At 40.3% G+C, this 15,453-nt stretch overlaps 2 protein-coding genes across 2 annotated transcripts in view; one reads left to right on the top strand and one right to left on the bottom strand.

Annotated features, from left to right (window-relative positions):
* hmcn1 (hemicentin 1) overlaps positions 1 to 7,939 on the top strand; it is an 82,658-nt gene extending 74,719 nt beyond the window's left edge. Inside the window, exons 94-107 of the mRNA XM_061779921.1 lie at positions 8 to 154; positions 239 to 376; positions 544 to 665; positions 980 to 1,217; positions 1,408 to 1,470; positions 1,756 to 1,875; positions 1,953 to 2,087; positions 2,172 to 2,285; positions 3,254 to 3,379; positions 3,455 to 3,583; positions 4,572 to 4,940; positions 5,134 to 5,253; positions 5,376 to 5,502; positions 5,992 to 7,939. Coding sequence (XP_061635905.1) covers positions 8 to 154; positions 239 to 376; positions 544 to 665; positions 980 to 1,217; positions 1,408 to 1,470; positions 1,756 to 1,875; positions 1,953 to 2,087; positions 2,172 to 2,285; positions 3,254 to 3,379; positions 3,455 to 3,583; positions 4,572 to 4,940; positions 5,134 to 5,253; positions 5,376 to 5,502; positions 5,992 to 6,358 — 2,315 coding nt within the window. The 3' untranslated portion in view covers positions 6,359 to 7,939. The remainder of the gene's footprint in view (positions 1 to 7; positions 155 to 238; positions 377 to 543; positions 666 to 979; positions 1,218 to 1,407; positions 1,471 to 1,755; positions 1,876 to 1,952; positions 2,088 to 2,171; positions 2,286 to 3,253; positions 3,380 to 3,454; positions 3,584 to 4,571; positions 4,941 to 5,133; positions 5,254 to 5,375; positions 5,503 to 5,991) is intronic.
* Positions 7,555 to 11,137, bottom strand: arpc5b (actin related protein 2/3 complex, subunit 5B). Its single transcript, XM_061779934.1, has 4 exons — positions 10,864 to 11,137; positions 9,989 to 10,060; positions 9,733 to 9,909; positions 7,555 to 8,732 (listed from the first exon to the last, which is right to left on the bottom strand). The coding sequence occupies exons 1-4, from the start codon at positions 11,002 to 11,004 to the stop codon at positions 8,670 to 8,672; spliced, it is 453 nt and encodes a 150-aa protein (XP_061635918.1). The 5' UTR covers positions 11,005 to 11,137; the 3' UTR covers positions 7,555 to 8,669.
* Between the last annotated feature and the right edge of the window lie 4,316 nt (positions 11,138 to 15,453).

Below are 15,453 nucleotides of genomic sequence, written 5' to 3' on the forward strand. Positions count from 1 at the left end.
TTGTCAGGTGGGCCACAGATGGCACGAGGAAGCATAATAGGGAATATCAACGAAATCGAGTTAGGTATCGCCATACTGAATGCCACCATCATAGACACCACATCTAGTGGCAGACTCATCAAAGCATCTATTTCAAATATACCAAGATCATTAGGTCAGTTTTAGAAGCAATTTTGTAAACCTTCATTACTTGGGACATGTCAAATGAAATGCCTCAGTCCTCTAACTTTGATTCAAGGGCCTGCAATGAGGAAGCTCATCTCTATCCTCAATCCCATCTACTGGACCACCGCACAGGAGGTAGGAGAAGCTGTCAATGGGTATACATTAACCGGAGGTATCTTCAGGCGAGAAACGCAGGTGGAATTTGCCACAGGTAGATATGCGACCATTCACATAAACTTCATGACTGTGCAAACTACCACAAATATTGCTTCATGTGTTTAGTATGGCTCTAAAATGCTTCTGAAATTTTAAAACAAATAAGTGCATGGATCAAGGAGCATAATGCTTCAACTCTCCAATCATATTTCTCACACTTAGGTGAGATTCTGAGGATGACTCACATTGCCCGGGGCTTAGACTCAGATGGAGCATTGTTACTGGACATAGTAGTGAATGGACAAATCCTCCAGCTGCCCTCACATGTTGACATCAGCATCAAGGTACACACATGAATACACAAATAAATATGATACATTATATCTTCTTTTTTCCCATGCTTTTTAGAGCATTTCCACTTTTAAATGATATTTCTTGCACTGTATGCTGTTTTTTATTTTTATTGTTTTCTCTTTGTTTTAAACGTTTCTAAGATGTTTTTTTTCTTTGTTTTTAAATGCTTTTAATCCTGTAAAGCACATTGAGTTATCTTGTGTTTGAAATGCGTTATATAGAAGCAAAAGTTTGGACACCCCCGTTAAATAGTAAATAACAAAAAGTGACTATGCTAAAGCCACGTGAGCTGTGTTCCTATCAGGACTACACAGAGGACTACATCCAGACAGGTCCAGGCCAGCTCTACGCTTTGTCCACACGCATGTTCAGCATTGACAGGGAGAGCGTGCCCTACTCTTGGAACCACACCATCTCCTACGACGTGTCCAGGGGCAAGATGCCCTACCTGGTGGAGATGCTTCATGCCACAGCCATCAGCGCTCAGTATCATGCCTTGGAAAAGGTGCTGGAATACAGCATCCAAGCTCGTATCAGCAAGGGTGAGAGAACGGATCTTAATGAAGAATGAGGGCAAGATTATTTTTACCCTGCAACAGAGATTAAGGGACCCAGGCTCTGTTCGAGTATAGCTTTTCTTAGTTTTAGTTCCTAAGTTGATCTGCTCCATTTCGGTTGATTTGTTTTTTCTGTCATTCATACTAGAAAAAAATCCAATGTTTTTCATTCCAGGTGATCGTAGTAACCAGTGTCCTCATGGGTTCACTTTGGTTTCTGCAGGCCCATACTGTGCAGGTGGGTGTTCTTTGCATAATTTGTTGTCGGTGAGACTTTATTATTTGACATATTTACCTTACAAAGTTGTATTTGGCATAAAAGCACTCATCCTTTAAGAATAAAAATACAAGGCAGATCTTGAGGTCCATCTGTGCTCATGTCAGTCTTATATAAAATACTTAAAAGTTATACTGGAGTAAATGTACAAATATTTTAACAGAGAAATCTACTCAAGTAAAGTAATAAAATATGTAGACTCTATTATATTACAAGACTGGTTAATGTATTGTTTATACACTGCAGATGAGAATGAGTGTGAAGTGGGAAATCCCTGTTCTCATGCATGTCACAACGCCATGGGCACCTACTACTGCTCTTGTCCCCGTGGGCTCACGATCTCAGCAGACGGCAGGACCTGTCAAGGTATACAACACTCATACACACATACACATTGAATGTCCGTTGTTGTCATCTCGTGACCAAATATTCATCCCCACCAGATATTGACGAGTGTTTGCTGGGTGCGAACGTGTGTCATGCTGGACAGGACTGTGAGAACACTATTGGATCGTACCGCTGCGTTATGCGCTGTGGCCGCGGCTTCACGAGAACTGCTGACGGTCACAGTTGCACAGGTACAATAACACAGAATTATGCCTCTTTCCAGTGCAGCATGTTGAAGTCTTAACTTTTTAAATCTCTCATCTTTTTTTACTCAGATATAAATGAGTGCCAGGAGTCCAATCCGTGCAATCAACACTGTCTTAACACCATTGGTAGTTATCGCTGCACCTGTGAGCCCGGTTTTCAGCTCAGAAACCGACGCTGTGTTGGTAAACGTCCCCTTCAAAAATCTTTTTTCTTTCGTCACCTAACCTAAAAGCAACATATTTACAGGGAGTCGTCAGTTCATACACATATTCGATGATTCATTTATCGTGCTGTACCATATGTTTAGTGCTGTACATAATTTACACATATCCTGTTTGGGTTACAGAGAACCTGGAGTCTATCGCACCTGACTTCGGGTGAGAGGCGGGGTTCACTTTGGACTGACATAAAAACAGAAACATTTACATTCACACCGGAAGCGCGAGAACCTACGTCAGAGAACCAAAATCCTGAATAGCATTCAAATTGAACCGTAAACAGCCAAACAATCCTAAATTGGCGACTACATGTACAGTAAACTGCAGATTTATTGGTGATAGTGACCGACCCCTGCCGCGAATAGCGAAAAAAAAAAATGCAAAAAAAAATCCCCAAAAATGTTCATGATTACCTATACTGTATTAATTTTTAAAATCGTAAAGATACCACAAATTATGATCTCAAAACACTTTTAATATCATTCTTACTCATTTTACGTTACCCTTGAAAATAAATGGCTTAGAGATTATTTCATTTTGAAAAAAATGCACATGCAGCAGAGACTCTGTAACTTCCCCTAACAATCCAGGCTGAACTTTGCTCCTCCCTGTCATACAAAGATATTTGTATGACACACAACTCAGCAATGTACACCCCCTTAACACAAATTACTACTTTCCTATTAGTCATGGCTCTGGCGCCATCTTGTGGCATTTTAGAGTATTATAGAAAGCACACAAAAAATGTGAATATGGGAGCTTCTCAGCAAATAGCTGACGATAGGTTCCACAAAAAAACATGAATGGGTGAATTTGTGAGGAGCTAATTGGAAATAGGTTGGTTTTCACTGTACAGCATTTAAACAACTGGTATTCTGGGAAATGACACATTGTAGGTTTTTTTTTTTCAGAACTGATGTATTTTCTTCCAGATGTAAATGAGTGCAGACAGCGGGTTTGTCGATCAGACCAGCAGTGTAAAAATACGCGTGGTGGTTACAACTGCATTGACCTGTGCCCCGGTGGTATGACCAAGAGTGCCAATGGGACATGTGTAGGTCAGTATTGTGTGTTCTTTGTGCATGTAAGACATCCGAGTTGTGTTCTTCGACTTACACCACACTCTGTCGTAGATATTGACGAGTGCAGGGATGGCATCCATCAGTGCAGATATAACCAGATCTGTGAAAATACCAGAGGGAGTTACCACTGCACGTGTCCACGTGGCTACCGATCTCAGGGAGTGGGCAGGCCCTGTGTTGGTACGTACTTCATCTTTGGCTCTTATGAACCATCAGTAGCTTTCAAAAGTCTTCATTTGCAAAAGATTGAGCAGCTAACTTTTGCGTGCACATGTAACTTAGAGGGAAGGATTATATATATATATATTTTTTAAAGGACTTGCTAATTGCTTGCGCTTCTCTTAACCTTACGTAAATCTGCCAGCAAACTCACTCCTCTAAACGCACACATTGTCCTACTATCTGCCATCTTGTTCAAACATCACCGCTTGCTTACATGACTCAAGTGCTGAAAACTGCCTATTTACTTCTGAACTCTGCATCACAAACGTTTAGAGATGCAATGCATGGTACCGTGCCCTTATTCTTCTTCGACGAGAGAGAATGGGTATGGGTAAGACTTAAAGAAGAAGACAGTTGATAGTTCCAACCTTCAGTGGTTTGGACTCGTACTTCGACTGTACAAAGACCAGCACCTTTTCATTTCACATCACTATCACACCCTGTCAGTTCTCACTCTTCTACTTTTGGCTTTTCAAACTCTCGTTTGACCCTGCTTCGTAACGGCACACTCCTGCCTGTGACATCATCAACATGTCTTATAGTTGTCATCAAATTTGAATATCACTATTCAATCACATTGTCGCAAACTTGATGATATTTTTTTGTAATTTGAAGGTTTCATCTTCATAACTAATTTAGCATTTGTGATTAGAAGCAGCAATAGATGACTAATGTGTATTGAGTCTCAATGCATTTCACGTGGCATGGAAATGTATTGTTGTTCAGTGGGGTAACTGAAATATCCCCCCCCCCCACCCCCCATCCTCATCTCTCCTGTCTATTTATGTGACCCGCACCACATTTCTTTTTTATTTCTGTCCTCGTTATCTTTTCTCCTCAACCGTCTCCACATGACTTACTTCCTGTACTTACTGCAATTTCTCCTATTCTCCATTACTGCTTTTTCTATTCTCCTGGTGCTGGTCTTTGTTTGTGTTGAGGGCAGATATAAATGAATGTGAGCGGCTTCCGCAGCCCTGTGCCCACCGGTGCGTCAACAGTCCAGGCAGCTTTAGGTGCACCTGCCCACCGGGGCGCTACCTGCTGGGGGATGGCAAGTCTTGCGCCGGGCTTGAGCGCCTGCCAACTTATGAGACTTACTCATATGGCTTCCGAACATCACAGTCCTATCCTGAACGCAAACCCTACCAGCGCCTCTACCACAACTTGGCCTCTCACAGCTATCACTCCTTCACCGCCAACACAAGGGGGCACGACAGTGGCCGTAGCCGCAGAGGAGTCCGCATTAACTCAGCGCATCAGGGCCCCGGAGCTTGTCAGGAGGGGTTTGTGTCCAAGGATGGCCGCTGCTTAGGTAACTATGGAGGTTAGGCAGGGTCACACAGAGCAACACAGTGCACCTGCTTCAATTTGGACTGAAAATTGTGATTATTTTATTTTTGTTTTATTACACTGATTAGAATTCTTCCATGGAAGGGGCAAAATACAGTATGTGTTCCACTCCCCATTTTGACGATGCACTGCTTGCCTTCTGTGTTATGTGCCAGATATCAACGAGTGTGAGGTGAGGGATGCCTGCCAGCACGAGTGTATGAACACACCAGGGAGCCACAGGTGTCTTTGCCCGGCTGGTTACCACCTCATGACCAACGGCAAGACATGCCAAGGTGGGCGCCACACTTCTGGACCACCGTACATTGTGTTTGAATGACTGATAACCAGTTTTAAGAAAACGTCACTGTAGCACATAAAAAGACATTTGGATGTAAGTTGCCTGTTGTATTTCTAGATATAGACGAGTGTCTTGAGCAGAGCATCCAATGTGGAGCCAACCGCGTGTGCTTCAACATGAGAGGAAGTTACCAATGCATTGACACACCTTGTCCACCAAACTACCAGAGAGAGCCCACCACAGGGTAAACAGCAGAGCCCATTTAAACTGTCCGCTCCTCATTGTTGTGTATGTTTATGTTCCAGTGACCTTCAAATTTGTTCAACCAGGTTTGTCTCATTTCTTGCCATTTCTCCATGTCATGTTTTTGTTTTAAACTCTAGTTTCATTTAACATATACAGTACCTGTATTGTAATAGAGTCACTGACACCTGAAGTCACCTGACTTGCACCATGCATGTAGCAAGGGTTCTGTTCCTACACAGTGATGGTGTGAATGGGAGCAGGAAGGGCTGTCTGTGTGTGTGTGTGTGTGCATATATATATAGTCTAGGGTGTACCCCACCTCTCTCAGCAAAGTCAACTGGGATAGGTTCCAGCCCACCTGCGACCCTAATGAGGATCAAGTGGTATAGAAAATGGATGGATGAATGGACAGACATTCTAAAAAATGTGTTGCTGCCTCGTTGCAGTTTGATCAATTCTCACCTTATGCCTGCGATCTGTGTTTCAGGTTCTGTCTGAAGAACTGTCCTCCAAATGACCTTGAATGCGCTCTGAGCCCTTACGCCCTCGAGTACAAGCTGCTCTCTCTTCCCTTCGGAATCGCAGCCAACCAAGACCTCATCCGACTGGTGGCCTACACGCAGGATGGAGTGATGCACCCGCGGACCACCTTCCTTGTGGTGGACGAGGACATCACGTTACCTTTCGCCATTCGAGATGAGAACCTCAAAGGGGTGCTGTTTACTACTCGACCTTTACGAGAGCCTCACACGTACCGCATGAAGGTGCGAGCCCTGTCCTACAGTGAAGACGGAGGCATTGAGTACCAGACCACCTTCATCGTCTACATCGCCGTCTCGGCCTACCCCTACTGAGAGCACTTTAAATGACGCCAGGCTGAAGGTGCGTCGGGCTTCGGTTGCATCCTCCTCATGCAGCTCCACTGGGATACACTGCGTTCACATCGAGAGAATGAACTAAGAACATTGACTTGTGTGTGAGGGAGGGGCTTTTGAAAAAGTGGATTGAAAGAAAAAACATGTCATGGCTATTTATTTGTCCTCGTGTTTGTAAGGCCTTGGTTAATCAATAAATGATTGTTTCCTGTCACACACAAAACTCTCACCAGATGCACAGAAAGGCATGGTCACTAATCGGGCAAAAGTATTGGGACATGTGGCCGTTACACCGACAGAAAGTGAAAACAGCATTTGTGAGATGTGATGGAAGTGAGTGAAAACGTGCTGGCCAACCATCTCTCTTTTATGAGCCTGAGCTCTGGTGCACATCATGCTGGAACAGGAAAGGGCCTCGGCCAAATTGGTCCTACGTGAAAAGGATTATCCAAAATGTCTTGATTAGTCTTGATGAGTTAAGATTGAGGAGGAACTCAATCCAACCCCTGGTTGATTAATTGATTTGGTGTGTCCCAAGGTTTTTGTTTAAATACTCAAAGCTTTAACTTATTGTTAAGTTCTTGAACATAATTACATTGTGGAGAAGTGTCATTTTATAGGTGGCATAAAGGCACACTGAGGAAGCATCCCATCATACCCACGCATCATAAAAACCCTGGTTTACGTCATCCTGTTTTCCACCAGCTGAGATGTATTTTATTTTAAACTTGTACATAAGTGTTGTTTGTTACATTGCAATACTGTACTTATCCGATTTTTTTAAATTAAAATTAAATTGCATCACAGCTTTAATGGTAGAAAAACAATGTGCAGCACAGTTACCTGAGGGTTAAAATGTCTAACTTTGAGATTTAACGTTGGAATGTCAGCTCTGGCCTTCCTGTGTGGAGTTTGCATGTTCCGACGTTTCCTTCTACATTCCAAAAACATTTATGTATGTTAATTGAAAACTCTAAATTGTCCATAGGTGTGAATGTGACTTTGAATGGTTGTTTTGTCAAAATCGTATGAGCCCTGTGATTAGCTGACGACCAGTCCAGGGTGTACCCTGCCTCCTGCCCTTAGTCAACTGGAAGAGTTTACTGTTGAACCTAACAAGGGCAAACAGAGAAAATGGATGGATGGTAGGAGAACAAAAAAAAAAAAAGACAAAGTTTCAACCAGCATTGATACTATTTATTTTTTTGTCAAAAAAAGCACAAACATAAAAAAGGAATATTTCGTAAGGCAGTTTTTTTGTACATCAGTTTGGTTTGTTTCCTTAACGCCTCGCCCTTTGACTAGAAATACATGACGCAGAAGACAATCACATAGTTCTTCTCATCATGTCAAAACAGCCTTATACTGCATTAGAAAATACATCTAGCATGTTGGAATGCGTAACCACTGATGACAAGCTTGAAGCATAATGATTCCATTTCCAAGAATGAAAATAATGTCAACTGTAGTGAAGCTTTGGTGGAACAATGAGGAAACTTCACATATTAGTGATTCGAAATAAGCAGAGAAATCAAAAACTGCTGAGGGAATGAGTTACAGTATTGTCTCTAAAAAGGGTTGCTGCTCTTACAGTTGTCTTTTCTGTTGACGTCATTTTGTTTACTACTACACAAGGACATCTAAGTCATGTAAACTGACATGTAATCTAATTGTTTCATTTGGCAACAGATGAGCTACCTCGTAAGGCAGACAAAACCTTAACAGGTTTCCCCTGGTTATACAAAATGTTTGGGATAAATAATGATATCAATGTGCCTTATATTTGAACTTAGATACAGAACACACAAAATATACAAAAGACAGGTACGGAAATCCTGGAGTCAATGCCCCAATTATATTTTTTAAATCAACAATTAGTTTCTGTGCATAAACACACAGACCAAATATGTATCAACCATTATTTGTCTCTCCTATTGAGCAAGAATCCTGATTTAGCCCGAAATCATTTAAAAAATGTTGGGATTTGGTCATGAGGTGGTTGAACACAAACATTCCTGTTTAAAAATGAAAAATAACTACTCTTAAGGTCATTAGTCCTAGTTGAAGAGCTCCTAGAAACAGAAACAGCTGGGATGTGTATGCACTTAGTGACGAACATGATTTTGAGCACGAGGATAAACGTGCCAAATGATTTTAGAACCTAGTGTGACCCAGATAAGATTAGCAATTTGATCTGACACAATCCCACCATCTTCACTCATCTGATTTTCCTTATAGTCCATACGCCATCTGATACATTGTGTGTGTGTCTGTCAAACGTGCTCCACATTTAGACCGTCTTCCTGGCTGTCAGCACCCGCACAATGCTGCCCACTCCTCCGGCGGCCAGCGCCTGCAAATGAACGCAAATGGGTTTATTTACTTGACAAATATTGGTAAACGTCTACTTCAGAAGACAATAGCATCATCCTACAAATGTAATATTTTTCAAAATACATTAATATTAAGGAGGGGCATGAATACATCGTCAACAGTTCTGAATTCTAGTGTTTGTATTTCAATGCTATGTTGTGTATTAGAGTGAGTTCCAACCAGTGTGCCGTGAGAGATGTGTGCCAACAGAAATGATCCAGTTTTACTTTAGTGGTGTAAAAATGATTATTTATACAAATGATATATATTTGTTATCTGGCCATGCCAGCAACATATATTGACAGGCATTATATGGCAGAGTGTGAATAACTGACGTGTATCGCCTTTTTGTGTTGTGGTGTGCTGTGACATTTTTGGAATTAAAAATATGAGCGTTGGCTCACTTAAGGTTAGGAAATGCTGCTGTAGTGAGCCTTGCACAGCCGGCAGAGGACGCAGTTTATTCCAACTCAGCTTCTTTGCTGGCTAAAGTTGGAAGAAGGTTGCAACCAAGTCAAGCCATCGCAGCCATGTTGTTATGACACTATTATGCCACTAAGTGAATCGACAGAGGTTTACGAGTTAAGTGTGATGTCACCAGAATGGCAGAGGAAAAGTGGGATGACAACAGAGACATTCTTGCTTTTCTTTTTCTTATAATGTATCTGTCATTACCTTTGCTTGCATTTCTTTCAGCAATATCACAATAATAATACGATATATAATGATTATGCCGTTTCACCTATACAATCAATTCAATTATTAAATACTGTATCACAATGCTTTAATTGCAGCAGCAATACCTATAAAACAGATTATTAGTAGTATTAAAAATTACTAGTCAACTAGCGATATGGAATGGAGTGTGTCAATTTGAGAGGTTCCGCTGTACTGATGTAGTAGGGTAATTTAATTGAAACAAAACATACTGTATATTTTTTTTTCTAATATTCCTGAGTTGACCTGACATCAAAACGAACCTTTTCATGCCACTGCAAGAGGACAGCGCTGCTGTTTTCCGATGGCCTCTCAAAGCCTTTGTAGATGTATTTCATAAGCAGGTCCACGCCGTTCTTGTCCAGAGACTGAACTCCTTTCTCGATGTCGCTGCTCTTAAAGGCGCTGAGGACCTTCAGCACCAAGCTCTCAGCCCGGTCCTGGTGGCATATTGGACTGACATGGGAACATGTAACCACTGGACTTGAAGCCAAAACGTCAGAAAGAACCAAAACCCACCTTGACGTTCTGGTTCTTGGTGTTGATGGGTGGGTTCTTAAGGACGGCGTGAAGAGCTGCCATGTTGTCTCCTGTGCAGAGTCCAGTTAAGGATGGCAGACATGTTAACAAGTAAAATTCAACATCTTAAAATAAAATGATAACACAGACAGCAACCTGTGATATAAACAAAACGATTGTTTTTACTGTATTTATATTTTCGAGGAGCATCGGCAAAGCGGTGTGCGCCTCGGGCAGTAACACACCTTTGCACGCCACTGGGAACACTTTTCCTTCATTATTGTGCTAAAATAACAGTGAAATTGAAAAGAATCATTTGTGTTAAATCATTATAACGAAATAAATGTTTTTTTTTTTTTTTTAAACGTAACTAGCCAGTCAGGAATCTCACATCTGATAGGTTGAAATATGAGGTGGGCGGGGCATGGCGCATTTTACAATCAGGAAGTGCCGCACTTTCATACCTTATAAGGCCTTCCATCCAAACATTAACGGAAGATTGCGTTGGAGCAACATTTCCGAGACGGCACACACAACAATAAAATGTTTAGCATTCACTCGCTTGCCGAGAATGAGTGGTATAAACGCGAGAAGTGTCTGATAAAACGCGAAAAGTAGCTCGCTTGTATCGTATTTCGTTAAGCCATCCGAGCCTGCTCTCACTGGGAAGCAGAAATCCCTGGAATGTGACTGTCAGGCAAGTCTCGGCAGTGACTAGCCTCATTGTAAACGCCCGATTAGCAAGACACCGAGCCGCCCAAGCACACACTAATACAGGGCATTTTGGACAGTATTCCATCGTGCCATATTCCATTAGCATTTCCCACAATATGCTTTGCATGCTAGCATAAAGCAGGATAATAACGTAAAGGATATTGTCTGATGAGGGAGTCCACCTCCGCCTCGTCGGGACCCAGCTGGTTCTCCCCTCCGTCCTCCTCGTCCACAAATTTGTTCTCGTCGTACTCATCCACGTCCACTCCCCGGAAGCGGGCGGACATCACGTTCTTCGACATTTGGGTAGTGGGGGGAAAAAGGGCAACTCACTGAATCAAAGAGCGCTAACGTTCAATCTTAATTTCCGGCCTTTTCGCAGTCGACTGCAAGCAGGAAGCCTCCTGATGTCCTCTGCTTCCTTGTGTGCCTTTTGGTTCCGCTTTGTACGCCATCGCCACCTTGCGACCAAAGTGTTGAACTGCAAGCAGCCGTCACCGCGACCGCTAGAGGGCAAGCACGCCTTACAAATGAACTATTACAACTGCAGTATTCAGGGATTATATAGACTACAGTCATTTGAATATCCATATTTCAACATACTGTACAAAGTAAGATATCCAATTTGAAGTTGTATCAAGTCTCAACTCAGCTCTTATGTATGAAAATAGACGTATATATTATTAGAGTATTAGACAAAACTGAAAAACTGAACTGAAATTCTGTGGAAATAATTAAATTGTTCAAATGTGGAATGTCAGATTTGGGATGGTTTGAATCGGTCGAGAAATGTGGAAGAAGGTTCTAAATACATACAAATTCTCAAAATTTTGGAAATGATGTGAAAATGTGGGGTTTGGGGAAATATAAAAAAAATAAAAAATAAAAAATAAAAACAGTTCCCAAGATGTCTTGAGTTAATTGAATATTTAGAAGTTGGGATGGGTCGAATCGGTCAAGAAATGTGTAAATAGGAGGTAAATGTGTCAAATATCTCTTATTTTGGGGGATTTTGTTGTGAAATGTGTGTAACTTGGGTAATGTGATAATTATTGGACTATGGAAAATAGCTTTTATGTCCTGAATGAGATAAACATTTTTAAGTGAATCATTCAAAAAATGTGGAAGGAGGTAAATGTGTAAACTATCTCTTAATTTGGGAATTTTATTGTGAAAGTGCGGAATTTTATGAATGTGGGAATAATTTGAATGTGGAAAAAAACTTCCAATATGTCTTAAATGACCTGAACACTTCAAAGTTGGAACGGGTTGAATCGGTCGAGAAACGTGGAAGGAGGTAAATGTGTAAAATTCCTATTTCATTATGAATAAATAAATAAATAAAAGCAATATTACTGTGCAACGTGTGGGATTTGGGAACTGTGAGGATTATTGAAATGTGGAAAATTGTTTCCAAGATAGAGCATCTTGCTCTGAATGAGGTGAACAGGCTGACGTTGGAATTGGAAGGATGGGAAACTTTGTGCTGAAACTCTTGCTCACTTGATTCGGGGTTTTTGAGTGGAAAATGGGGAATTGTGGAAACAGTGGGAATTTGGTACGGTGGCCGAAACAGGTCATAACAATCGCAAACGCTCTCAACATAACGGCATTATATGGAATAATGACACAAAACAAAAATGGGAAATGATGTATATCACCCTGTTTATTATTTCAAACCATTTTATTCATAGATGCAGGTTCATAAAATTTCACACACTGTTTTTAGGTTTGATGACTTACTTAAGTCAAGGACTTACAAAAAAACACACGCCTTGAACTGTGTACAATAATATGAATGTTGTCTGTTCTGATTAGACCGCTGACTTTTATTTTAGTTATTTGTTTATTTTTATCTTGCATTTTCCTGTTATATGTACTGTTCATGTTTTGTGTATGCTCAGTTTTTGAAAATTGTTTTTCCTTGCGGAATGTTTCTTAAATTGTAAAGCTAGACTTTGATTAATAAAGTTCAGAAAAAAAGTGACTGAGTTTTAATAAGTTTTAAGTTTTTAAGTTTTAATGAACGAAGTTGGAAAATTAAGTAATTGTTTGTTCATTTATCTCATTAAATGATTGGTTAACTCATTTATTGTAAATAAAACATTTTATTTATTTACTAGAATATTTTTGAAATAATTGGGTAATTCACTATAACATTTATTATTAATAATTTAATTAAATACATAATATTTTCATTTAAAATAAGCTAAACCTTGTGCAACCGGTATTAAACAAAAACTATGTCATGGTACTGTTTCGAAAAAAAAGAAACGACTTGTTTGCAGGTACGGGGTACAACCGGTTAGCACATCTGGCTCACAGTTCTGAGGACTCGGGTTCAAATCCAGCCTCGCCTGTATTGAGTTACTTCCCCCCCTTACAAGTCTAACATTATTAGTAGAGCGGTTACAACTTTGATTGAATATTGACCCAAAAGTGACAAGCGTGTTGATACTCCCAATTAAACATACACTACTCGATTTGCAATTAAAATTTATTTATTTATTTTTTAGACTTGGATGAGTGAATAAAACATAAAACTCCCACAATTCAGTTTTATGGGGCGCTGGAGAAGCAGCTGCCATCATGTAAACAGATGATCTATACATCCTTTGGGCTTAGTAAATTTCCACGTTAATAGTTGACGTGTGCGTGTGCGTGTGTGTGTGTGCGTGTACGTGTATGTGTGTGCGTGAGCGTGTGTGTGCGGACGTGCTGATTCATGGTCGCTCCAACGGGTGGAAATATTTATTTTTCTGGCTGCAGGTGGGTGGTCGGTGGTGATTCCTGAAAGCTCCACGTCATCACGGATTTTAGGATTTTCCTGCTCTGAGAGAAAGTGCGTGTTTGTCAGAGCAGGAATTGGGGGAAAAAATTTCCATGTTGAACTTCAACGCAGTGAACTTTCAAAGACTCTCAAGGAGGATTGGACATAACACAAAAGCCACAAATACATAGTGAACCTGTACTCTTATGATCCCCAAAGCCGTCATATTTACTGGGATTCTTGTTGATGTTGCTATGACAACAGGTACTGAAGCTAACTCCTTTATTTCACTGATGTCTTTTTCAGGACAGAATGTTTAATTTCCTTATCTGCTCAGTCTAGACTGTTGGCCTCCTGCCGAAGGGGAATAATAGTTAATATTGCATCCGCTGTATTCAAGTGTGGTGCTCAAATAACTTTCAACACACACACGCACACACACACACACACACACAAACAGTATTTGATGTGTTCATAGCGGGGACACACACCCACTCATACAGTGTTGCGTGCATGGGTCATGAGTGTCCTCAGTGAGGGCATTTAGGAGTGCCCCAGCCCATCAGTGTTATGTGCGTGACTCAGCACATCAAAAGGTGAGGAAACAGGCACATACATGATCTTCACGTGAAAGCCCCGAAGGAATGCATTATACCCATCATTTCCTCTCGTGTAAGGTGCATACCAGCTAGACACAGTATACAAATGCAGAGCTATCATCTTTTTTTTTCTTTCAAGCCTTCCAGATGCTCTCCGTGCAAGAGCAAGGGCAGAACACTGTTGTGAAGTATTTTAAGCACATAATTAGCTTTTTCCACATGATGAGCCTTCAGCTAATTAAATTGGGTAATGTAATAACTTGACATGTGTTGTGTGGGAGCAGGGCTTGGAGATATTGTAGGTGGTTTTCTAGATTTTTAGAGGTTACTGTGATTTGTTATTTTGTACACAATCCTGGAACGATATTTTGGCATCGTTATTAAGCACCATAGTTGTTTTATGGGTTTTATTTTTCTCAATAAGCAACTTAAATGTAGGTGAGTTTAAAGAAAATAATGCAATAACATCCGTTTTTTTTTTACTTTATTAACTCATTCTTAGTCGTATTGATTCTTATATTTCATTCTAGTTCAATTTGTATTTATAATTTTACAGTAATCAACAATATTATGTTTCTGTGAGAGTGTAAACAGTAGTCAACAATAAGTTCCCGTAATTTCGTCGACTCCTTATCAAAATGGTTCTCGCTTGTTGTCAGCCTGAACGTTATCAGTAAGTATGTCTGTGGTACATGTGTGTGTGTTCATAACAGTGTGGTCAGTTTTAACAAACAAAAGCGTGTGTGTGTGTGTGTGTCCTTGTGTTGTCCAATGATTGCGTTGTGCTGCTCTTTGCTGTTGTAACGTGAATTTCCCCGTTGCTGTCTCATAGTTCACAAAAAAAATGCATTATTTCAGCAGGCTGTTGCTAGTATGAAATCACAGCAAATATTTTTCTAAAACAAACACTACATTGTATTTTAATTGCATTTGTTTTGTCTGTTCCCTTAAACAATTGTCATTCAGCAACTATACCACAGTTGATGCAATTCTGTATGCCTTACACTTCAACATAAATGTGTCTGTGACGATGTATAAACACAAATGTGTAACATCACAATAATTAACAAATTCTAATAATTTGACCTATTGATAAAATGTGAATATTAGTCCTCTCGTATGCAGCCTTGTAACACAGTTTACATGGATTTGAGGATGAATTGTGCAACAGGAAATCTAAAATAATAATAATAATAATAAACATGATTACAAGTAAAAATCTCTGGCATATCCAGATTTTATCAAACAGTGTTACACACCCATCTCCGTTTGCCATGTAATGAACTCATCAAAACAATCGATCAAAAATGTAACTACAGCAAACATAAAAAGTGAAGACAAATCATTTGCTAAAAACACAGACTTTTTTTCTGGATATCATC

This window comes from Phyllopteryx taeniolatus, chromosome 7 (assembly GCF_024500385.1).
Source record: "Phyllopteryx taeniolatus isolate TA_2022b chromosome 7, UOR_Ptae_1.2, whole genome shotgun sequence".
In the NCBI taxonomy this organism is placed as follows: domain Eukaryota; kingdom Metazoa; phylum Chordata; class Actinopteri; order Syngnathiformes; family Syngnathidae; genus Phyllopteryx; species Phyllopteryx taeniolatus.

Bases quoted from the DNA above. Each gene is read 5' to 3' on its own strand.
- arpc5b (XM_061779934.1), bottom strand. From the start codon at position 11,004: ATGTCGAAGAACGTGATGTCCGCCCGCTTCCGGGGAGTGGACGTGGAT. The intron at 10,061-10,863 runs TATCCTTTACGT...GGACTCTGCACA, and splicing joins TGGACTCCCTCATCAGACAA to GGAGACAACATGGCAGCTCT. The intron at 9,910-9,988 runs GTGGGTTTTGGT...ATATGCCACCAG, and splicing joins CCAAGAACCAGAACGTCAAG to GACCGGGCTGAGAGCTTGGT.